The sequence below is a fragment of the Rhinatrema bivittatum genome, chromosome 2, assembly GCF_901001135.1.
Source record: "Rhinatrema bivittatum chromosome 2, aRhiBiv1.1, whole genome shotgun sequence".
NCBI classification, from domain to species: domain Eukaryota; kingdom Metazoa; phylum Chordata; class Amphibia; order Gymnophiona; family Rhinatrematidae; genus Rhinatrema; species Rhinatrema bivittatum.
The window spans coordinates 796,587,618-796,612,948 of record NC_042616.1 but is presented as its reverse complement, the minus strand read 5'-3'; the positions used below and the strand labels follow the sequence as shown (position 1 = coordinate 796,612,948).

Genomic DNA, 25,331 nt, shown 5'->3' with positions numbered 1-25,331 from the left:
TTGATGAGACATATGGTATAACATTATTAGAAACAACACTGGAGCCTGATGAAAGCTGCTGCTTTGCCCGAGACGAGATCCTAGTCAGAGCCAGGGAAGTTACAGCCCCGGTAGAGCTCCGTGTCATCGGCTGAAAATTAGCTTTGGTGGCGTATGAACCGTGAAGCACTAGAGGAGCTCTAGCAAAGAATTACTGTGCAGTAACAGCTGTAGAATATGGAGGGGGGGTTTAAGGTGAGGATGGGTTATGGTGGTATATTGTCATGAATGGGGTTTATTTGTATATTTGATGCATAGGTTGTGTTTGATTTGTCTTTGTGTATGTAGGTTGTTGGGGTGATTTGTGTGATTGTTTTGTATATGTTGAACTTTTTGTTGGAGTTAGGAAAGGCCAGGAGAGAAATATTGTTTCCATATGGTTTGGGTTTGTGCTGTATGTATTTGTTGTAGTTATTAATGGAAATATTCAAGAATATATTGGCGTTTTGCTTTTTTTAAAATGATTTTTGTTAGATTTTGAGAGCTTGAAGTTTGGTGAATTTTTATATACTTCCCCGTTCATTGAGGATTTATTCATAATATTGCATAACAGATGTAACTTTGCAGTTCAGAGTTTAATATAGCAGAAGAGCATTAACGTGTATCCAACATTATGATAAAGAAAGCTCTACGTACCTGGAATGAAATAATCACAGGGCTCACCAGTTGCTTGTTGCTCGTGTCCCCTCCTAGCATGCAGTGGTCTGGAATAAAGTGGAGCAGGGAGTTAGAGAGCAACACGACTTCTAAGCTTTCCTGAGTGCAGGGCACAGTGGTGACGGGACTAGGTTTGTAGCATATAGGGAAGGTTTGTGTTTTATCACGTGAGACTGGAACCTTTTTCTCACAGTGCTGTCCTGGAGGTTCTCGGTTTCAGCCTCCGATCTAGAAGCAGATATTTGCCTTCCAGAACCTCATGTCCTGCCCCTTCCCACGCCATTGATGCCCAGAGCTGGCTTCCTCCCCGCCACTCCCTGAAACCCTAACTAGGTGGACACAGGAGATCTGCTACCTCTGCACCAGGCAGGCAAGTTACCAAGTGGTCCTCGCGCTTACCATGCATCCTCCTGTCTGTATTCCTGGCTTGAACTGCATTGCTATCCCCGTCTTCCTGGTCATACGCACCTTGAGACAGATCCTAGGTACAAGATGGTGGCACATCACCTGGATCTTAGGTCCCAGCGACAGGATCACTTCCTGTCATTTCGAGTTGATGCATTCTTTCTTGGTGACCTTGCTTGTGCAATCCAGCACATGACTGGGTGAACGGAGGTGGGCCTTTCGCTTCTACCTTTGGTCAACGCACCTCTCTCTATGCCAGGCTAGCCTCCAGCGACTGTACTTGTTCTGAAAGAGCTGGGACCTCTCCCCCCAGCAGGCATTTAATCGTGAATGACTGAATAGCCGCCCCCATCCTGCTACTAGATTGCTATCTGCATTTACATACCTTGCTTTTCTATCTAGAAAATGCTTTCAATTTCCTAAAAAGCTAAACTGTGTGTGGGCTTGCGAAAAAATGAAACATGCACATTTAAAAGGCTGTTTAATGAGTGCTGCAAAAAAGATTGTGTGGGTACAATATAAAAAAAAAAAAGAAATTTGTCCCCAATAGTGTGGTCACACCGTCCTCGTGCACAAAAACCTGAAAATGCACTGAACTCAAAAGCATGAGCTTGAAACTTCCCCTAACAAGAGGAAGATCAATAGCACGATCGTGCTAAACTGAGCATGCTCAGATCTCCTTTTCCCTTGACTCCTGCTCGTTCCGCCTAGCATATTTAAGAGTTGTTTCTCAATGCAGACGCAGAAGAGCTAGTACCCACCAGATTAAGGAGAGCCAAAAACGGACACAAGAATGTGTTTAGAACCAGTCGGGATCCAGGGTTGGCTGAGGGGAGCTTTACTACAAATCCCACCCATGCAAGAAGCCAGAACCAGGAGCAGCCAAAAGCTAAAAAAACAAAACAGTTTAGTTTGCAGTGTACGTGTCTAAGATAAAAAAGGGGATGATGTCAGGAAGAGGTGTGAAGAGGAGAGTCTGGCCCGGGGCCAGATGTGCTAAGCATTTTTTCCATAGAGACAAAATGGAACAAAACCCTTTAAGCGCATCTGGCCCGTAGTAACTTGGTAAACGACGGCAGATAAGGACCGCTTGGGCCCACCCAGTCTAGTTGTTTCCATTCGCAGAGCTGTAGCCAAGAATCTATCACAGCTGTCAGCCATGTAAGTTTGACCTTCTGCAGGAGGTGTGTGTACTGATGGCGCCTGCATTAATGGAAAGAACAATTTCAAGAAGATTAACTTTAACTTAAAGGCAAGTATCGTCATGGGACTTATAATAAAAAACCAAAAAAAAAATGTAGTAAAGGCTGCTGAATGTTTAATGTTCAGAGAATGATACGGACAGGAGAACCCCCAACAAACAGAGGAAGAAAGATAAAGCAGATACATAGCTGAAGTTAGGAAAGAAATATTAAACTTTAGCAGCCTACAGTATCTCCATTACTACTACTGCTGCTTCTTGACACTTTTATAGCGCTACTCAGTCTATTCAGTGCTGTACAAACACGGAAGAGAGAGAGTCCCTGCTCAGTAGAGCTTACAGTCTAATCAAAACAAACAAACAGGAAAAAAAAGACACTTTGGGAATTTAATTTATGAAGACAATGGTTACAAATTTAGTGAGGCTGTAAGCAGGACAATCTGGGGGGGGGGGGGTTAAGATTTAAAAGCAGCCTCGAAAAGGTGGGCTTTAAGTCGGGATTTAACCAACTAAGGCAAGAGAAGGGAACATGACGCACCAACTTAGGAAGTCTATTCCTAAGCAGGGTGTGGGGGGAGAGGAGAACTGGATACATGGGCCCTGACTTTTCCGGTCTAGGGACCTGACACGCAGATATAAGGTGTGTGTGGGGGGGGGAAGAGGAGGCACAGGACGGCTTCTACAGCCCAGTCTCAAAGCAAAGAACGTCGAGCAGCATTGTCTGAATTACCAAGAAGCCTCCTCACCCAGTGAAAATGTTGCTAGCAGTAATTTATGGGTTTGACAGTTGCTTGGTTTTGATTGATTGTGAATATTATTACCCTTATCATAAGGCTTTTAGGGGTAAGTGCATAGAGCAGCAGTTACTACTTTTGAGAGAAACATGGGGGGTATCCTACCCGGAGCGGCAAATACTACCATAAGAAGCTTGCCGGGCAGACTGGATGGGCCCCTCTGGTCCTTTTCTGTCATCATTGCTATGATGCAGTCAGGTGGAAAGCACGGAGTTATGAATTGGCGGTAGAGGATAAAGGGTATAGATAAGATTGACTTGCCTGGTGAGTGGTCTGCCCAAGGAGGGGTGTAGAGAGAGAGGAGAGGTAATGAGTAGCCGTAGGGTGAAGGCTCTTGTGAGAGAGCCTTAAACTGCTATTTCATTGCCTTCTGCTCTATGTATATTCCTCCCTGTTTCCCCTCCCTGTTAATTGTAATTTCAGCCTTTCAGTTACAATGTGAACCGGTATGATGTATGCTTACTAATGCCGGTATATAAAAAGTTTTAAATTAAATTAACTGTATTTGGGAACAGTTCGGGAGCTGATGTAGTGACTTGAGAAGAGGGGTTATATGGTTGTAGCAACTTTGGTGAAAGATAAATCATGCAGCTGAATTTAGGATGGATTGTAGTGGAGAGAGATGGCTCGTTGGGAGACTGTGAGGAGCAGGTTGCAATAAGCGAGATAAGAGTAGATAAGGCTTCTGGTAGTGTGTTAGACAGGAAGGGATGGATTTTGATAGTGGTATAGAGAGAAATGGCACATTTTATCAGTGCTTTGGATAAGTGGAGAGAAAGGAGTTGAATATGCCCTCAAGGTGTGGGCAGAGAGGATTACAGTGTCAGCACAGAAATAGAGAAAGGAGGAAGTGGGCTTGGGAATGGGGGAAGATAGGAGCTCTATAAGAAAATGCCCTACTGGGTCAGACCAAGGGTCCATCAAGCCCAGCATCCTGTTTCCAACAGTGGCCAATCCAGGCCATAAGAACCTGGCCTGGATTGGCCAGGTTCTTATGGCCCTGTTGAGTTTAAACTGGAGGCGGGACATCCAAGCAGTTTGGGATCTGGGACTGGATTCCCGATGAAATTTCTGGTATAGAGAAATAAATCCAGGAATCATCAGCCTCTTGATGGTATTGAAAGCCATGAGAGGAAATCAGAGCACCAAGGGAAGAGGGCCCAGGATGGTGCCCAGAGGCACACCAGTTGATAGTGGGATGGCGGTAGAAGAGGGTCATTGAAAGTGCTTTGGGAGAGGTAAGAATGGAACCAAGACAGGACAGAGTATCAAGGAGTAGGTGATGATCAACAATGGCAGAAGCAGCAGATAGGTCAAGGAGGATAACGACCGAGTAAAGACCTTTTCGTTTTAGCCGTAAATAGGTCACTGGAGATTTTGGCAAGGGATTGTGTGGAATGTAGAGAGCGAAAACTAGACTGGCACGGATCAAAAATGGCTTGAGATGAAACAAATTCAAGACAGTGTTGGTAAGCACTATGTTCAAGTAGTTTGGAAGCAAATGGGATGGTAGTTGACAGGACAGGTAGCATTCAAAGATTGTTGGGGGTTTTTTGTTTGTTTGTTTTTTTTTTGAATAGTGGTGTGATCATAGCATGTTTGAAGATGGCAAGAACTGTAGCAGTGGAAAGTGATTGATAGAGTAAGGATGTGACATGGAAGGGATGACTCCAGTGGAGATAAGAGTTGAGGAACTGGATGGGAATGGGATCAGAGGAACAAGTAGTGAGTTTGGAGGAGGAGAGAAGATGGGCAGTTTCCTCCACTGTGACTTCAGCAAAGGAGGAGAGAGTGGTGGAAGCCAGGGGGGAGAGGGAGGTAGAGAGGACCTGGTTGAGAACTCAGGACTGATTTTGAGAATCTAGTCATGGAAATAGTCAACCATAGTCTAGGCAGAGGGTGAATGGTGGGGAGGGTTATGCTAGTGTGACAAGCGAACTGGTAAACACCAGAGTAAGGATAGCAAGGGAAGGAGCTGTGCCTGGGTCTCCAGGAGTCACGTTTTGCAGATATTCGCTATGCAATCTGAAAGGGAAAAGCAGTTTTACCTTGTGCCTACAGTTCTGTTTCAGAATCCACTTTGTTGAATGTTAAGGTTACTAGAGATCCTTTCCTTTCTATATTTTCATAATCCTCCTTGATGTCAATCTGCAAAATTGGTTAATAAAACAAAACAAAATGAGTTTTGGAATGGCTCTGCATCGCGCCCACACGTGCCTTTCATGGCACAAACCTCACGTGCTTTTGGTCACTGCCCCATATCCCTCGCATTCTTTTCCTATTGCAGCACCACCTGCAAAAAATAATAATAAAATGCCGTCATTCACAGCACAAGGTCTCCCGCCAGGAAAACCCTTGCTCGGCTGAAGCCAGCTCCGCTCAGAAGGATTTACCCCTCCATCTGATTCTGGCTGCCCGTCATCCAGTTCGCCCTGGGGATGGTGCCAAAGTGCAAATTCAGATGCTGGTTTTCCTGGAATCGGCTGTTGTGTACCTGGGACAATAGTAGAGTGGGCAGCCAGACAAGCAGGAGATCTGAGCTTCTAGGCACTTAAAAATACCCCGAACCCTTTCATGTTTTTCTGACCTCGCAGTCTAATTTAAGGCACGCTTTCTACTTTGGTTCTGCTCAGCAAGTAAACATTGTGGTTAGTGAGTCACATCTCCTTTCTGCTCTGCATGGCTACATTTTGCATTCTTTTGTTTTGCCTTTTAATTTATTCTTTTGTTTTTTTGTTTTTTGTTTTTTTTTGCTATTCATTTTTACTGCAGAATGAAACTTTTTGTAAACCGCTTGCGCAGGATACCAGTGGGGGCAGGGCGTGCGCACGCGGTATTTTGAAATACAGGAACCAGGCGTTATTCTAAAATACAGCAACCAAACATTTGATTCTTAGAAAAAAAAAATAGCCTGGAAAATGCAATCTCCGTTCAAGCATGGTGCCCGTGCCTGACTTTGTAGTTAGCTGCGACGTCTAGCAGTTCTGGGGGCTGCTGTTTTGGACCTTGTGCTAGTTTCCCGGAGAAACTGAAAGCGACTGGAAGGTCGCAGTAGTGTGCTAGAAGAGTTTCAGGACCACCACGAGACCGGACCGACTAGGGTTTGGGTGCAATTTATTTATTTGCAGTGCATAAATCCAAGTAGTTGCTCACCTTGCATTAGGCAGATGTGCGGCAGAGGGTTAATCCCATGACGCCGCCTCTAGGGTTAGGGGAAAGGGAATCTCCCTTCACCCAGAATCCCCTGCGGCATTCCGCCTCAAGGAGGGCTGGGTTAGACCCCCTGAACCAGGCTCCTTAAGGTAGAATGGGGGAGGAGGCGGCGCACTCCGTCACAGTCACTTTAATCTGAGCATTAGGAGGATCCTTAATTAAAGGTTTCTGATGCCTACAGGGCGCCAAGAACCGGTTTTCTTTCCCCTCCCCCGGCCGCTTTAAAGGTTAGGGCTCGGGCTCCTCTCCTGAACTGCAGGGTGTAGCCCGGATACCTCTGTTATCAGGCTCCTCTGCAATACTTCCCCGAGGGGCTTATTTGCCCATCGGAGGGGAGGGGGGGGGGGGGGTCATCTTCAGTGAGCCAGTTACTGGACTAGTTAGCCGGATAACTTGGTCCTAGATATTCAGCAGGATAAACGCCCCACTGAGTATATTGGCTTAAAGTTAGGCAGTTACAATAACCGGTTAGGTTTTAGGTTATCCGGCCTTGTACTCGACCGAATATCCTCAAAAGATACCAAGGTTAAGTGGCACGGTTTAAAAAAAAAAATCAAAGGGCCTGTAGCTCAGTCCCCTCTCTCCTTCACTAAAATTCACATATGGCCCTGACTGGCCGGCATTCCCCACACCCCAATTCCTTCCCTGCCCTGCCCCCCCTTCCATATGTGGAAGGGGGGGCAGGGCAGGGAATTCCATATGGGGCTTCCATATGTGCAAAAAATGTCCCAGAGCTCACGGTTCAGAGACTACCCCCCCCCCCTCCCTTCCCCGTTTCCTCCTCCTCCTTATCAAATATAAAAACCCGATACCTCCTAATCCCCTGCCGGGTCCATGGTTCTCCCACCACAGCCCGGGTTTTTTATTTATTTATTTTTTTTAAATATATGATAAGAGCAAGAGAAGTGGGGGGAGGGGGGGCCCCTTGAACTGTGAGCTCCGGGACATTTGTTTGCACATTTGGGGAGAGGGGTGGGGGATGCACGATGTGGCCGTATGTGAATTTTAGTGGGGAGGGGGGAGGGAATCGGGCCAGAGACCCCTTGTACATAATCCTGTGTGTTGTTTTTTTTTTTGGTTTTTTTTAATCGTATCACTCAACTGGATATCTTCAAAAGATATATCTGATTTAAGTAGTAAGCTATCCGGCCACAGAAGGCCGGATAACTTGAGGCAAGCTCTGAAACGGGTCTAAAGTTAGCCGGCTAGCGTAGCCAGATAGAAATGAAACTCAGCAAAGTTAGCCGGCTAGCGTAGACGCGCCTCGGAACGCCATCTGGCTAAATTTCAGTCAGATAGTGATTTATCCAGCTAAAATCGAGCCGGATAAGTGGCTCCGCATTCAGCATTAGACGGATAACTTGTGAACTATCCATCCAAACGCCTGTGAACGTTGGGCCTCGCGGTTTTTTTTTTACTCGTTCCTGCTTACTAATGCCAAACCCGTTGCATGGCGATGGCTGTGCTTACCCTTTCTCTCCTTGTCGCTCTCCTATTCCTTCTTCCTACTTGACTCGGCTCCAGTCCCTGGCCCACCCCCCCAGCCCCCCTCCTGCTCACGTTAAGCGCCCACACAAACACTCCCTGCCCGTAGCCAAGTGCGCTCGCGAGAGCGTCCCGGCTATACATCGTCATGACGTTGACAAGGACGACGCCGTGGACTTTCGTTTTTATTTCGTTAATTTGATTTGATTTATGTTCCACTTTTTAGTTCTTCAGAGTGGATCATATTCAGGTACCGTAGGTGTTTCCCTATCCCCAGAGGGCTTACAATCGAAGAGGTCAATTTTAAAAGCCCTGCTCGCATAAGACATGGCCACGTACGTGCGAGCAGCACAGATTTAAAAAAAAAGTCGCGAAGTACGTGTAAAGGAACCCACGCACGCTTCAAAAATGGGCGGGGCATGGGCGTTGCAGGGCAGGGCCACCGGTTACAAGTGCAACTCCCTATTTTAAAACCGGAGACCGCAGCGCACGTCGACTTGTTATCCGCGTGACGTTACTGCTGCTCCAGATGAGGAGCAGGCCTGTAGGTCTCGAGTTTTAGGGCTTACAGGCCAGGATGGAGGTGGGTCTGGTTCAACTGGGGCACGTGCAGGGTGAAGAACCAGAGGACTCTTAAAGACCTCGATATTAACTGGGCAAACCGGTGGACTAATTGAAAAATTGGGTCGTCCCTCACGCGAGCAGGTTCATACACCCATAAAAGCCGGCAAAGTCCTAGGAAAGATAGTTGAAATAAGTTTTCCGGAGCAATCTCTTAAGATTCGGCACGGGAGGTGAATTTTGAAACACCATGCATGCAAGCGTGACTTAAAATTGCAGCCGATGTAGAGTGACAGTAGTGGGATTTGAACCTTGGTTTCTTTGGGTCACAGCCCACTGATCTAACCACTAGGCTACTCTTTCATTCCACTTTTATATCTGAAGGAAAATACTTATTTTTTTTATACTGCTTCTGGATGTTTGCCAGGCTGTACAGTGGTGACATGTTAAGTTCCTGCGTCGATGAGCTTACAGTCCTAAGTGGGTGCCCGAGGCAGTGTCCATGGAGAAGCAAATTGCTAAGCCAGGTTTTTCTGGCTCCCAGCCCATTGCTCTTAACTGCTTGGCCTCCTGAAGACCTCTAACCTGAACAGATTTACTCTGGTTTGGAGCAAGAATCAGTCTGGCCAAGCCTCCCTTTCATCCACGTAGCTCCCTTTATTTCCCAGGGCAGGAAAAATTCATGTATTTTATTTTCCTTCCATGGAAAGCAGCCTATACCACGCTCTTTCCTTTTTCTGTCCCCCAGTTACACACGGGAATGGAATTTTTTAAAAGGTCTTTGGAAAATACTTGCTAAAAAGTCACATTTTGAGTTCTGGCTGCTTTTATAGAGAGAGAGAGCACCAGGGTCTTCACAACACATCCCGACGCCTGTCTGTTGAAAAAGCATCTCGGTTAAATTTACAAAGCACTAGTAGCGCTTTTATGTTACTTCTGCGTGAAAGCATTAGGAATCGGAACAGTCTCTCCAGTGTTGCACCTTCCTTAGCGTGGTAGAAATCTTCAGCATCGCTCCATGGCCTTAAGTGCGTGGGGATGTTTCCTGGTATCTCCTGGCCCAGACTCCATCACTTCGGAAACATTCCCGCTTCCTGTGGCAGCAGCACAACGTCCTGGGCCTTCGTTGTCCAACCTCATGGCGGCAAACAGAGCATTTATTTTACTTATTTTTTTTCAAAAGTATTTGTTACCCACCCATCCAGAACAGTTCGGGGCAGGGTACAATAAAACCTACACAGTTTAGAAAAAAAACAACCCAATAATAAAACACAAAATGCCAACAGGACAGAAAGTCTAAGACAATACAAAAATGCTGCAAGGTGCAATGAGACTTAATAGGCAGAACAGCGAAAAAGGGTAGAGCCAAAGCAACAGGCGGGCAGTAATCTGGGAAAAGCGAGGGCCAGCTGTCGCGTACCAAGGGTCGCGTTAGAGCAGCGCACAAACAAGTCGATCCTTTTACCTAATCATGTAAAGCAACAAACCCAAAATACATAACCACGCATCATGCAATACAGCTCAAATGACAAAACAGGCTGCTTGATCCATCCTTGGCAAGCAGCCACGACCTTGTCCTCGGCACGGGGAGACCTTTCCATGCGGCTAGTACAGACAGCATGGCTGCTTTTCCATGGTGCGCACAGGTAGTACCAAAGGGTGCAGAATGCAGCCGTAGTAGGAGAAAGCATTATGATATATGCAGGTAAACGAAAGGAGGGTGGGGCGAAGAGATGACGTGCAGGGGAAAGAGTTGGGCGTGCAGAGGAGAGCCTGCCTCTCCCTACAGGTGAATGCCATTGGCTTCAGCCAGCACCCCCCGGCTCTTGGAGATGGCTGCGCACGAGTGTGGGATCTGTAGGACAGCAATGGAGGCAGAAAATGACCTCCGGCTGCTTCTTGATGTTCTTTTGCCACAAATTCAGCGGGGCACGTGGAAGCTGCAGCTCTCTCATCTATTATTAGCCATGCCGCCTCCTGCACGAGGGGAGTCGGGTGGGCCATAATGCGACTCTCTCTAGGTGTCGTTTCCATACGAGGCCTCGCTGCAAAACATGCTCGTCTGGTGCCCTTCCCCCCACGAGTCATGTGCCAGTCAAATGCTGCTCAAACATCCGTTGCACGGTTACAGCATTAAGCTTCCTGTTCCCCTACGTATGGCATAGAAATTGTGGAAAAAAATCTGCGCAAAGAGGGACCCTGCTTTTCCCCAGCGGAATCTAGGGGTCTCGCGTTATCCTCTATGTCTGGTGACTGTACGGGGGCAGGTGGTGCGCCATTGGACCCCCACATCTGCAGCCCCCCCCTTATCTGGCAAGTGTGAGGAGAGGCGAGTACGGTGCAGGAAAGACGTCCTGTGCAGCAGCAGCAGCCGAGGGGAGCCCGTGACATGAAGGATCCCGCCGTAAGGCTACACCGCTATCTTTTTATACAGGCCCTACTCATGTCCCCGTTCTGTCAGTTTGCGTTTGCCAAAATCACAGGCCCCCTTCGTGTCACGCAGCTGTTGCTGCCGACTGACCCTCCAGATAGGTAAATACGAAGAAACGCTTGCTTCTAGGACTCCTTGTGCTGCTGTTACGAGTCTCTCTGGAGATGGTGAGGGGGGGGGGGTCCTGTGGGAAAGGTGGTAGAGAACGAGATGGGCACTCTGCGGCAGAGAGCAGTGGTCTCGTAAGTCTGTGGCTGCAGAAGGAGACACCATCAGCATTGCGTCGTGAACCCTTTGCCCCCACTCGAGATGGGTGCCTGCGTGGACGGGTCCCTTTTGCGGCGGAGCCACGCTGAATGTACAGTACAGTTGTAGACGTTACACTCTGGCTTTATACTTTCTTGCTCAGCTTCTTCCAGCTCTCCAATGCCTTTTTTTTTTGATGAATGGCGTTTGCCAATCAACGTCTCTAGTCCTGTGACTTGCAGGGGGGATGGATGAATGCTCCCCAGCTCTGGGGCCTCTGGCATGCCTCCTGGTCTCGCAGAACTTACAAAACCACCTGTGCCCTCACGTTCTCCAAGTATGTTCGAGTTCCTCCACGCCCAAGGATGTCACTGATGCTAGAAGCAGAAGGGTGGATTTGCCTCCTTATCTGCTGTTTGGTAGCATTGTCAGTGGTCTCGGAGCGCTTCTCATAGATCTGTGGGGCATGTGAGACCACATTCAGAAGGAGCCCCTAGTGTTTGCCCCCCACCACCATCTAAGAACTGGTACTGCAACAACTGGCCTAAGTGAGGGGATATGAAATAGGGGATTATCTTTGGGTAGTTGTGAACAAAGCTGGTGACACCAGATCCCAGCCCCCGTCCTGAGATGGAAGCCCAAACTAGCAGAAGGAAACAGATGGGTCAAAAACATTTATTTAGAATTTGTATACAGTGTGTGTTCAAGGCATGGCACATCATAAACGTGGAACACAACAGTTTATAAGACCGTTAGGCTACAGATTATTGTCTAACACCTGCTCCACACAGCATACAAAGTAGGAGGAGTAGCCTAGTGGTTAGAGCAGTGGGTTACAAACCAGGAGACCAGGGTTCGAGTCCCGCTGTCGCTCTTTGTGACCTTGGGCAAGTCACTTTACCCTCCATTGCCTCAGGTACAAACTTAGATTGTAAGTCCTCTGGGGATAGGGAAATACCTATAGTACCTGAATAGGTACTATAGGTATTTCCCACATTGAAGCACTGAAAAAAAGTGTGAAAAGCGGAATATAAATCTAAATAAATAACATGATGCAGTGAGGGAAGCAGATGTGAGTTTACCTCTCAGCGCCTAGCCCGTGCAGCCAACCCCATTTACACTCTCGCAGCCTAATTTTTCTGGGAGTATTACACAATTTGGTGACGGGAGAGGGGACGATTCTGCCTTTTGCGGAACTGCGCAATATGTATGGCATAGGGGCGCAGAATACCTTTCCGTACTTTCATTTGCCATTATCTGCAGTCCTTACCCCCCGGCTTTTCTGCAACAAACGACCTTCCACCAGTTGGATAAGATCTTGGGTTTTGAAAAGGAACAGCCTCCCTCACTCTCCGCCTATTATAAATGTATAAAGACTATTGTACGAGTGGGTGTCTGTTCTCTATTGGTAGATCGATGGCACAAAGACGGGGAGTTTATTGTAACACAATCGATCCTTTGATTCTGTTTTGGGAAAGTAGCCAGGATCTCTCCTAATATGTATTATCGGGAGATACAATATACATTTTTGGGAAGGGCCTACATATCTGCTCAGGTAGCTTACCAGTTGACTGTTTCTTCCTCTGCTTCATGTGGACGATGTAAGGCAGCAGTGGGGAACCCTATCTCTCGCTTTTTGGTCCTGTCCATCTATCAGAAGCTTTTGGAGCCATATTGCTGGCTACCTGGCGGGCCTGTTGGGTGTCTCTACACCAGTGGGGCCACTTTGGCTCCTATTTGGCTGTATCCCCCCCTTGCGGGTTAGAGATCTGGGGTCCCGTCTGTTAATTCAGAAGGCTAGTTTGGTGGGGAAGAGGGCGATTCTCTTGGGGTGGAGGAGCGAAGACCCGCCCTGTTTTTGGACATGGAGGAATTATTTTCATTTGATGATGACCGTGGACAGTTTGCTTTCTCTCAGCTCACCTGCTCACTGGAGGCGTTTTCTATCAACATGGGATCCATACACACAAGCCCTTCCACACAGGTCTAGAAGCCGCGTTTTAAATGACTAAAGACACTGTTTAATGTTCTAAGATGTGTTGGACTTTTACCTGCTCTTGAACTGGACCTTCAGGCATTGTTTTATTGGGGGACTGCTTCTGGGGGGTTTCTGGGGATTTGGGGGGGAGAGGGGAAAGGGGGGGATTAAGGGCAACTCTATGGTTTAGCCCTCTGGTTTTGTGATTGGGGGATGTATCAGAACACAACATCCCCGTGTTGATGTATTTGTGTTGATAAATGCCAATAAAAAAAACGTTTTAACATAAATACAAAGCACCTGCCTATATAACACACAGACTTGCACTATAGCATCAGAACCCCTTACCTCACCTAGAGTCTGGCAGTCCATTGTCTCAGGTCCACAAAGATCTCCGCCGTTTGTTGCTGTATTAGAGACCTTAACAAATATCAGAACCTATCAGCCGCCCCAATTCTCTAAAACTGCTGGCACGTCCAGCTATATTGTATCCCATGTGAAGACGTCGTAGTAAGCCTCGGATTTAAGTCAAAGGCAGCTTTAATTGCCTCTGAAAGGACAGCAAATCATGAATTGATCCAGTGTCACGGGGGAGCCAGTTCCAAAAATATGGCATCACTTAGGAGAACGCCTTTTTTTTTTTTTTTGCATAAGCTTTCAGATGTGATGGATTCATCAGCTGCCAATGTTCTTTGGGACTGCAGGGCATGCTTAGCATACAAGTGCAACTTTTCCCTAAAATGCACTTGACCAAGGCCAAATACAATATCTTAACGAATATCCGGCTCTGCATTGGGAGCCAGGGCAGCGCCATCAGCTGCGGGGGTTTTATGCTCACAAATGCCACAGCCCCATCGCCAGTCATTCTGCTGTATTTTAATCATCTGCAATTGCTTGCTGTCTTTCCCAATAGCCCAAACGGGAAGTAACAGCAGCGTGTTAAGAAACTGGCCAGATAGTCCTGGGAAACCAGGGTTTAAGCTTCCAGATTATACACAGATTAAAAAAAAGAAAAAGCATTACTAACCGTTCTTGCAGATCTGGGCATGAAGCTTCAAGTCCCCTCTAAGTAGATACCCAAATTAAGTACCTCAGGCTTTAATGGCAGTTAAACTCCAATCCTAACTAGTTGCCCTTTCAGCCCAGCAGATAGCGTTCTATTAACCGCCAAAACCTCTCTTAGTGGGGTTACAACCAACCCATTCTAAATAGCCAGTAAACAGGCATTTACACACAGTTGGGTGTGTTACCACCAACCTATGTAATAATATAAAGAGCTACGAAAACTAGTGCGGGTGTGCTCCTAACATCCAGGCCCCTGGGGTCCCCCCTGCACGATACCCGTCCATCATTGACCTGGCTGGTTTCCGGGGATTTGTAACTTGCCGGCTCCAAACCTGGCCACCCCATTTTCTGTTTTGTCGCTAAGCTATGCTTCTTTTATCCGCCGCTGGCATTCTCCTAATTAGAAATTGAGTTTTTAGCATGAATACTAAAAAAAAAAAAAAGAAAACACATGCCAGGCAAGTCCTCTCTGTTGCTATATTAGAATAATTTCTGAGAAGAAAAGCTAGCTAAGGATATGATGTAGGGTGTGACATCACTTTTAAGCGTTCATGCGACGTTTGCTGTGGCGCATCAGAACGGGGGCCCCCATTGATGATCTCTCTTCCTCCCTCCTTCCAGGATTTGAAAAAGTACGGTGCGACCACAGTAGTAAGGGTATGTGACGTGACCTATGACAAGGCTCCACTGGAGAAGGACGGCATCACAGTAATGGTAGGTAGCTTTGTATGCTCTTCAAGTCCCATTCGGCTACCTGGTTCTGAAGTTGAAATTGATGGAATAACTATGAATGCTGCTAACCTTATTAGATGGCTTCCAATGGGGGGGCGGGGGGGACTGCATTCATCTTACGGTGTAACTAATCTCAGCTCCTACTGGTCAGTTCAGAAATGGTATAGAAATTCCTTGCAAATGTCACCCAATCGCGTTCTCAGCACGGAGCCCTCGTCGGGGATTTACAGAGTTCATTATCGTACAGTCGATGCATAATTGCAGTATTGCACAGGTGTTGATTAGAGCTAAGAGCAATGAAGAGAGTCCCATATGTTTGGAATCCTGTCCTGTGCTGCTGCTGTAGTTAGCGTAACGATAGGTCACAAGGTGACCCTCTGCAGCACACTGAGAACGCACATTGGATTGCACGTGAAGCCCAGTCCTATAGCCCAGTGTTTCCTGGATCTGGCCCTCAGCAATTTCTGTTGAATCTGTTTTCCATGATGTCCACAAAGAATATCTGGATACTGGTCTTAGATCAAATGTACACATGTATGCATACGTTTCATCCAAGACCCTTTTAGATTTGGTTATACTGAAATGTAATGTATTTCGAGGTTCGTGAGAACTTCACTTGGGAAATGCTGCTAGAGTGAATCATCTTTTAATCATGTAATATAGATTTTTAGACCGAAATTAAAAAAACCCAACTTCTTCCAATTAGGTTTAGCTGACAACTGCAAGCACTCCTTGGCAATGAAAACTTACCATATCCTGTTATGAAATTATCCGTGCTTTTCTCTTTATTTAAACATTTCTCAGTGATGCTGTACAAGGTGAATTCTCCGAGGACAAACAGGATGGCCGTTCTCACACATGGGTGACATCATCGGATGGAGCCCGGCATGGAAAACTTATGTCAAAGTTTCTAGAACTTTGACTGAGCCTTTCTGAGCATGCACAGCTTGCATTATCCCCCATATCCTTCAGTCTCTTCTTTTCTGCAGAGCCTCATGTGTCACGACAAGGCTGAGTCTCTCTCTCCTTTGTCTAACTTAAGAACATAAGAACATGCCATACTGGGTCAGACCAAGGGTCCATCAAGCCCAGCATCCTGTCTCCAACAGAGGCCAATCCAAGTCATAAGTATCTGGCAAGCACCCAAACATTAGATAAATCACAAGCTTTATTGCTTATTAATTAACCACAATAGCAATTTATGGATTTTTCCTCTAGGAACTTATCCAAACCTTTTTTAAACCCTGTTATACTAACTGCTGTTACCACATCCTCTGTCAGTGAATTCCAGAGTTTAACTATGTGCTGAGTGAAAAATAATTTTTTTTAAAAATTTGTTTTAAATGAGCTACTTGCTAACTTCATTGAGTGCCCCCGATCCTTCTATTATCTGAGAGAATAAATAACAGATTTTCATTAACTTGTTCATGTCCTTTCATTATTTTGTAGACTTCTAACATTTCCCCCCTTAGTTGTCTCTTCTCCAAGCTGAACAGCCCTAACATCTTTAACCTTTCCTCATAGAGCAGCCATTTCATGCCTCTTACCATTTTGGTCGCCCTTCTTTGCACTTTTTCCAGTGCAGCTATATCCTTTTTGAGATGCGGTGACCAGAACTGCACACAGTATTCAAGGTACGGTCTCACCATGGAGCGATATAGAGGCATTATGACATTTTCCGTTTTATTTGCCATTCCTTACCTAATAATTCCTAACATTATTCGCTTTTTTGATTGCCATAGCACACTGAGCTGACTATTTCAGTGTATTATTCTCTGACACCTAGATCTCTTTCCAGGGTAGTAAGATAGAACCTAACATTGTGTAACTACAGCAAGGGTTATTTTTCCTTATATGCATCACTTTGCACTTGTCCACGTTAAATTTCATCTGCCATTTGGAAACCTCCAGTCTCGCAAGTTCCTCCTGCAAGTCATCACAATTTGCTTGAGATTTAACTACTCTACATAATTTTTTGGCATCTGCAAATTTGATCACCCCACTCGTCATACCTCTTTCCAGATCATTTATATATATATTAAAAAGCACTGGTCCAAGTACAGATTCCTGAAGCACTCCACTGTTTACCTTTTTCCACTGTGAAAACAGACCATTTAATCCTACTCTGTTTCCTGTCTTTTAACCAGTTTGTAATGCACAAAAGGACATTGCATCCTATCCCATGACTTTTTAGTTTTCTTAGAAGGCTCTCATGCGGGACTTTGTCAAACACTTTCTGAAAATCCAAATACACCACATCTACCGGTTCAACTTTGTCCACATGTTTATTCACAAATCTCCTTCAAAAAAATGTTGGAGATTTGTGAAGCAAGACTTCCCTTGGGTAAATCCATGTTGGCTGTGTCCCATCAGACCATGTCTATCTAAATGTTTTGTGACTTTATTCATTCTAACATTTTCCACGGTTTTTCCCAGCATTGAAGTCTGGCTCACCGGTCTATAGTTTCCCGGATCACCCCTGGATCCCTTTTTTAAATACAGGGGTTACATTGGCCATTTTCCAATCTTTAGGTGCATTGGATGATTTTAACGATAGGTTACAAATTAATAGAAATAGGTCTGAAATTTCATTTTTTTATTCTTTCAGAACACTGGGGTTATACCATCCGGTCCAGGTGATTTACTACTCTTCAGTTTGTCAATCAGGCCTACCACATCTTCCAGGTTCACCTTGATTTGGTTCAGTTGATCTGAATCATCACCCATGACAACCTTCTCTGGAATGGGTCTCTCTCCAACATCCTCTTCAGTGAACACTGAAGCAAAGCAATTGTTTAATCTTTCCGTGATGGCCTTATCTTCTCTAAGTGCCCCGTTAACCCCTTGATCATCCAACGGTCCAACCGACTCCCTCGCAGTCTTTCTGCTTCGGATATATTTTAAAAAGTTTTTATTGTGAGTTTTTGCCTATATGGCCAACTTATTTTCAAATTCTCTCTTAACCTGTCTTATCAATGTCTTACATTTAACTTGCCAATGCAAATGCTTTATCCTTGCGCCTCCTTTTTGACAGAAGCAGTGGCTGTCAGCGGGTTTGACAGCCGACACTCAATTTTACCGGCATCAGTTCTTGAACCCGCTGACAGCCATGGGTTCGGAAAACGGACGACGGCTAAATTGAGCATCCGTCTTGCGGGCTGTGGGCAGATTTTTTAACTTTTTTTTTTTTTTTTTTTTAAATCTTTGGGGCCTCTGACTTAATATCGCTATGGTATTACATCGGAGGGTATACAGAAAAGCAGTTTTTTCTGCTTTTCTGTACACTTCCCCGGTGCCATCTGAAATTAATGCCTGCCTTTGGCAGGAGTTAATTTCTGAGAGTAAAATGTGCGACTTGGCTGCACATTTTACTTTCTGAATCGCGCAGGAATAACTAATAGGGCCATCAACATGCATTTGCATGTTGCGGGCGCTATTAGTTTCGGGGGGGGTTGGCTACGCGTTTGACGCGCTATTACCCCTTACTGTATAAGGGGTAAAAATAGTGCGTCAAAAACACGCGGCCAAACGCGGGCTAACCTGTATCGGCCTGTAAGGAAAATTACCGACACAATATGCTTGATATCCTCTGCCTCTCAAGGAGATCGTGGCAGTCCCAGTGCATGATATTCTTGTGGAGTAACTGATGAGGATGTGGGAACACTTCCCTCAGTTCCTACTGTCAACAGGAAGGTAGACACAATTATTTTGTTCAGAAGGCTCTCTCATTCGACAAGCATCAGCTGCTATAGTGGTCGAATCCGCTTTCAAAAAGGCACTCTGACCCGTTCCTTGGTGCCCCTGGGGAAGGATCAGATGCTCTTGGGAGGAAAGATTTTCAGGGCGCTATGCTTATTGCCCACATAGTGGTCTACCAGCTCTACATGAGCCAATATATGTGGGACATTCTGAAGCAGGTACAAGAAGTGGCCGAGCAGCTGCCTCAGCAGGAGCAGGATGCTCTGCAGTCACTGGTGAACAAGGGCCTGGAATGCAGAAAACACGGGTCAGTTTGACCTCTGATGTCTTCAAGATGGCATCGAGGGTCTTTGCATCTGGGACCAGTGCTTGCAGACTCACCTGGCTGCAGGCATCTGATCTCTGCCAGGAAGTGCAGGGGTGACTGGCTTGATATGCTGTGCACTCGAGAAAAGCTCCTTGGAGATAAGTTGAAGGACGCGGTGGATCAGATGCCAGGAGCACCATGCGACACTTCAACTCTTAACCGGTACCCAGGACCCATCCTCCTCTGCGAGGAGGTCTTCGAAGTCTGGCTAGAGGAAGTCTTTTTTTCCGCCCAAGGAAATAGTCCTCCACCTCCTCGACCCCGGCAGCACCAGCAGGCTCCTCGCGGCTGCCCTAGGCAGCAGAGGGCCCTGAAGCCCCAGTCAACTTCCAGGATGGGGTTTTGACTGAATAGTAGAGAACATAACAAAGTAAGCTGTACCTAAGACGATGGATCCCCCTGTAGGGGGGAGGCTGTGATTCTGTGCGAGCCAGTGGCTCAGTGTAACCTCCAACCAGTGAGTCCTGTTCATCGTCCACAGAGGGTACAAATTAAACCTTTTGAGTACCCTGCCAAATTGTCCCCCGAGTCAACATTGGAAACCAGAAGCACATCAGGAAGTACTTTTCGTGGATCTCTTCCCTCTTAACAGCCAGGGCGGTCGAGCCCGTTCCATCAGGGCAAAGAAGGTGGGGATTTAACTCCTAGTTCTTCCTGATTCCAAAGAAAACACAGGGACTCCATCCCATCCTAAACCTAAGGGCCTTGAACAAGTTTCTCAGAAAAGAAAAGTTCAGGATGTTTTCCTGGGCACCTTGGTCCCCTTGTTTCCTCGATCTAAAGGATGTATACTCTCGCATTGAGATCATCCATGGTTACCAGAAGAATCTCAGATTTGTGGTGGGACAGCACCACTTCCAGTACCTCACTTTGCTATTTGGGCTAACGTCAGCCTTGTGTATCTTCACAAAATGCCTGGCCATGATGGCGGTGCACCTTCGCATATTGGGAGTCCTTGTTTTCCCTTCTCTGGGTAATCAAGAGCACCTCTCAGGCAGGAGCCAAGGAGTCCTCAAGTCCCATCACACTATAGTTGACCTGTTCATGTGAGGTCTGCTTCAGTTGAAGCCTCCCACAGTATCCTGGGATCTCAATGTGGTTTTAGCTCAGCAAATGAAAGCTCCCTTTGAGCCTCTGTGCTCCTGTGACCTGAAGTACCTGACCTAGGTCGTATTTGTGGTGGCGTTCACTTCAGCTGGCAGGGTCAGTGAGCTCCATCTAAAGTTTTTCCATGATAAGGTGATCTTGCGCATGCCTGCCTAAGGTGGGGTCTGACTTCCATCTTAACCAATCCATCGTCCTACCAAGCAAACAAACCCCGCACAGTTTGGACTGAAAACAAGCCTTAGCCACCTGTCTAGAGCAGACAGAAGCCCATAGACAGCCCACCCAACTTTTTGTTTCTTTTGATCAGAACAATCTGGGTATCGCAGATGCTTTCCAATTGGCTAGCAGACTGCATCTCCTTCGGTTATACCCCAAGCAGGATTGCATCTTGGAGGCCATGTCAAGGTTCACTCTGTTCAAGCCATAGCAGCATTGGTGGCCCACTTACAAGTAGTCCCCATGAAGGAGATCTGCGACATAAGTTCCATCCACTCATTCACATTGCATTACTGTTTGGATAGGGATGGCCGACATGACAGCAGGTTTGGCCAGTCTGTCCTTCTGAACTTGTTTGAGCTATAAAACTCAACTCTGCTCTCTTCTAGCAACCACTCTTTCTGTTAAGACTACCCCCTCTCCTGTTACTAACAAGACATTGCCCATTGGCACTTATTTTGGTGTTCTGTTGCTCCTCTTTTATGTCAGAGAGGCTATCTCTGGCTAGGGATTCACCCATGTGTGAGGACTGCCTGTCTGCCCTGGGAGAAAGCAGAATTGCTTACCTGTAACAGGTGTTCTCCGAGGACAGCAGAATGTCAGCCCTCCCGAAACCAGTCTGTCTGCCCGCCGAGTTGGGTTTCCACCTTGCGGGTTTTGTCCTTATTTTAATTTTTCGTTCCTCAGTGGTATGTTATAAGACCAGGAACCCCACATGGATGCACGGAATAATGCATGCTCAGAGAGGCTCAGTCAAAGTTCTAGAAACTTTGACATGTTTTCCGTGCTGGGGCTCCATCTGATGATATCACCGATGTGAGGACTGACATTCTGCTGTCCTCGGAGAACACTTGTTTCAGGTAAGCAGCTCTACTTTATATTATTAAATATCAAACCTAGACATGTTAAGACAAATAACAAATGCATCAAACAAAAATAATAAAATTCAAAATAAAATCAGTTTCCTATAAGATGTTGGCCTCTCAAAAATCTTACACAGTTCTTCAGAGGAAATGCTGCAGTGAATAAAGGAGCTTTTAGTTTTTTTCCCTAAATACCATCACGTCAGACTCCTGCCTAAGGGCACGTTCAGGGCCTACAGAAGGAAAATCCCGATCGAGGAACCTGCAGCCAATATTTCTTGAGAAGGATTTGCTAACCATAATATTTCTGCTGACTGAAAATCTCTGGTGGGCCTAGAATAAGAGAACAATTGATTCAAGTATTCAGGGCCTGCTTCCGTCATGGCTTTGAGCCCCAACATCAGAAGCTTACATTTTGGCCTGGCAGCATTAGGAAGCCAATTAAATTGGGTGTGATGTGTTCCTGCTTTCCAAGGCTTGTGTGGCGACAGTTTGTAAAACTTTCAGATATATATATATTTTTTTTGGGCAAACCAAAATGAATGACATTACCGTAATCTAGCACCGAGAACATCATCAGCGCCCGGGCCACTGACCGAAAATCATCTTGGGTGCCTCGCCAATCTCTTGAAACAGTTCCTTTTCAATTAAGAGTGGAGTCTGCTCTGATTCCCAAAGTGGGTATGGGAACGTGTGCCTCCTTTATTTGGAGCCCCTGCTGGGCAGAACCCGATCACCCTAACAATAACATTTAGTTTTGTTTTATTTCAACAACTGTATGGCACCCCACACTAAATTAACCAAGTGGTGCAAAGCCAAGTTAAAATGCAGTAAGGCAAAATACCTAGCAACTTCCAAACAGACAATTAAGTTTGACAAAATTGAGCAACGCCTTGAGGCCACACGATCTCATTCAACAGATGGATTGTGAGTCTGAAGCAGAACAGTGGAAAAGCCGGCACATGCAGTGTGTTGGGAGAAAGCTGGTTCCAACATCCCACTGTGTTTTTCTAGGACTCAGCAGAATAATATTATAGTTACAATGTCCCCCTCTCTAACTTCAAATTATGCCCTGTCTTTCGCTTATTACTTTACTGTAACCTCATCAATCGATGTTGGCCTCTCATGTATTTGTAAAGGGTAATCACATCATCCCTTGGCTTCCTCTTCTCCAAAGTCAACAAGCAATACAGTAACCACCTTAGCTTTTCCTCATATGGTAAATGGTCCATTTCCCGAAGTCACAAAGAAAAAAGGCGATTGCTTGCCCCAGCCTTATAATAATCAAAAACAATAAAAGATGGGGGCAATGAAATCCTCAGATTGTCCAAAGTTGTTTTTTTTTTCCTTCGAGAGATTTATTTCTTTATGGTTGCACAGTTGTTCGTGATACATCTGTGCAACTATAAAGAAATAAATATCTCCTGAAGAAAAAAAAACTTTGGAGAATCTGAGATTTCATTGCCCCATCTTTTATTGTTTTCCATTTCCCTACGTAACATCATGCTCCTTGCTCCTCTTTTCATAGCTTTGCTATATCTTCCCGAAGAGACCCTGGGAAGATCAAAACAATCTCTCCCCGTGCAAGCTCACCAGCACTTTATACAGTTTCGTATCATGGGTGCACACTGTGCATCTAAGTACTCTCCTTTGATGCTTGCTTGCTGAGACTTGACGTTGCTTATAGTCTGTAACGTAACGCACAGATCAAGAGCACCTGGGCAAGAACGGAGCTGGAGAAATCTTGAGCCCTGGGGCGCCCAGAGTCCAAAACTCAGGTCCTGACATTAAATGGAAGACAATATCGGCGGGGCATTGATCAGTGGAGTGCTGTGGTGCCTGCTGCCTTTGTGCGGGGTGGGCAGGAGCTGCTTCTGGCAGGGGAGCACTGCGGAGGCTTTTACCAGCAGGACCCTGGCAGGGGAGCACTGCAGAGGCTTTTACCGGCAGGACCCTGGCAGGGGGAGCACTGCAGAGGCTTTTACCAGCAGGACCCTGGCAGGGGAGCACTGCAGAGGCTTTTACCGGCAGGACCCTGGCAGGGGGAGCACTGCGGAGGCTTTTAACGGCAGGACCCTGGCAGGGGGAAGCACTGCAGAGGCTTTTAACGGCAGGACCCTGGCAGGGGGAAGCACTGCAGAGGCTTTTACCGGCAGGACCCTGGCAGGGGAGCACTGCAGGGGCTTTTACCGGCAGGACCCTGGCAGGGGGAGCACTGCGGAGGCTTTTACCGGCAGGACCCTGGCAGGGGGAAGCACTGCGGAGGCTTTTACCGGCAGGACCCTGGCAGGGGGAAGCACTGCGGAGGCTTTTACCGGGCAGGACCCTGGCAGGGGGAAGCACTGCGGAGGCTTTTAACCGGCAGGACCCTGGCAGGGGGAGCACGGGAGGCTTTTTACCGGCAGGACCCTGGCAGGGGGAAGCACCTGCGGAGGCTTTTACCGGCAGGACCCTGGCAGTGGGGCACTGCAGGAGGCTTTTACCGGCAGGACCCTGGGCAGGGGAGCACTGCAGAGGCTTTTAACGGCAGGACCTTGGCAGGGGAGCACTGCAGAGGCTTTTACCAGCAGAACCCTGGCAGGGGAGCACTGCAGAGGCTTTTACCAGCAGCAGGACCCTGGCAGGGGAGCACGCAGAGGCTTTTTAAACGGCAGGACCCTGGCAGGGGGGAAGCACTGCAGAGGCTTTTACCGGCAGGACCCTGGCAGGGGGAAGCACTGCAGAGGCTTTTACCGGCAGGACCCTGGCAGGGGGAAGCACTGCGGAGGCTTTTACCGGCAGGACCCTGGCAGGGGGAAGCACTGCGGAGGCTTTTACCGGCAGGACCCTGGCAGGGGGAAGCACTGCAGAGGCTTTTACCGGCAGGACCCTGGCAGGGGGAGCACTGCAGAGGCTTTTACCAGCAGGACCCTGGCAGGGGAGCACTGCAGGAGGTTACACCACTGGGGCCTGACTGGTGGGGGCGCTGTGGTGCCTGCTGCTTGTGCGGGGTGGGCACTGGTGGCTGCCACTGGTGGGGTCTGGCCCATGTCAGAGGGCCGGAGGAAAATAATGCCAAGAGGAGGGAGAAAGAGGGAAAACACTTGGAAGCAAGGGAAGAAAGGTGGAAGGAAAAGTCCCTAGCGGAAGGAGAAGGTGGATGAAGAACGTCTGGAGAGGGAAGAGAAAATCAAGGAAAACAGAGAAATAAGCCTAATAAATAGGCAAAACAGACAAAAATAAAGAGCAAAATAGCAATAAAAAAAGTTCCCTTTCTCCTAAAATTGTTGGCTGGTGCCTAAGAGGTCAGTCTTGGCTTAACTTCAGGAGATAGCCGGACAAAACTTGCTGTTCCCGTTTTTATCCCCAGCCCAGGCTGCTGGTCAGGTAAATTCTGCCCAGGCCCGGCAGATCCTTCTCAGGTTTGAGGCAGCTCTGAAGGTGGGGGGGGGGGCTAAACCTCTGTGGGTCAGCGCTGATCTGGTATTAAACCCTGGCCAGCCAAATAGCAGGCCTGAAGTTTAACTGGGCCGCCCTCCCGGTCCCCATGCCTGACAGAGGGGAGGGCTGTCCTGCAGGTGGATGCCGCCTCCACCTGCTGGGTCAGAAAATGTAAGTTGCCCCCACGCGGATGCCCCCCCCCCCCCAGCCCATCTGTAAAATAACCAGAGGCTGTTCCTCTCTCCCAGACAGCATGAGCTGCCCAAAAAAACCTCTTCTCCCTCCCTCCTGATTCTGTAATACACGCACAAAAAAACCCCAAAAAACTGCCAGCAACGAGTTTCTCCATCCCTCCCTCCCTCTCTACTGTCTTGAGGGGGGGGAACCTCTTCCTCTCCCTTAATTTGTGATTAAAAGAAAAACAAAAGTAGAGCGCTGGCTGGGAATGCCCCTCCTCTTCCTCCTGCCTGAAAAATATCCCCCCAAAAAAATCCGCTTTGATGTTTTTAAAGGTGTCAAGGTGTCAAGGTGATAAGACCCTGGGACTTTGATACTGCAACAGAAATCCCTTTGGAACAATTCGGGTGGAGAGGAGATAACCGTGTCCCGTCAGCCCCGGGAGCTGGAGTATTGGCTTGGAGGATTTTCCTGAGGAGGGTGGCTTGTTCTCTGCACCAGGAAGGAGCCTCCAGTACAGGGATACGAGCGCACCAGCCCCAGTCCTGAAAGGTTGCATCTTCAGAGATGTGGGAATCTCTTTTTAACTAATTATTTTATGTATTTATTTATTTTTTATGGGCTAACTCTCTCAAATTGTTGATTACCATCGGTGCTAAGTCCAGGGATGTCTGA

The 25,331-nt window shown here is 47.1% G+C and overlaps 1 protein-coding gene across 6 annotated transcripts in view; it reads left to right on the top strand.

The window, feature by feature from the left end:
• Positions 1-25,331, top strand: part of PTP4A3 (protein tyrosine phosphatase 4A3) — a 149,720-nt gene that overhangs the window by 89,400 nt on the left and 34,989 nt on the right. For 5 of the 6 annotated variants that reach the window (XR_003854951.1, XM_029592122.1, XM_029592123.1 and 2 more), the window contains one exon: positions 14,697-14,789. The exons of the other annotated variant lie outside the window; for it this stretch is intronic. Coding sequence is in view for 4 of the 5 variants with exons in the window: in XM_029592122.1 (XP_029447982.1) it covers positions 14,697-14,789 (93 nt within the window). In the remaining variant the exon portion in view is untranslated. The remainder of the gene's footprint in view (positions 1-14,696; positions 14,790-25,331) is intronic. 6 annotated transcript variants of the gene reach the window in all.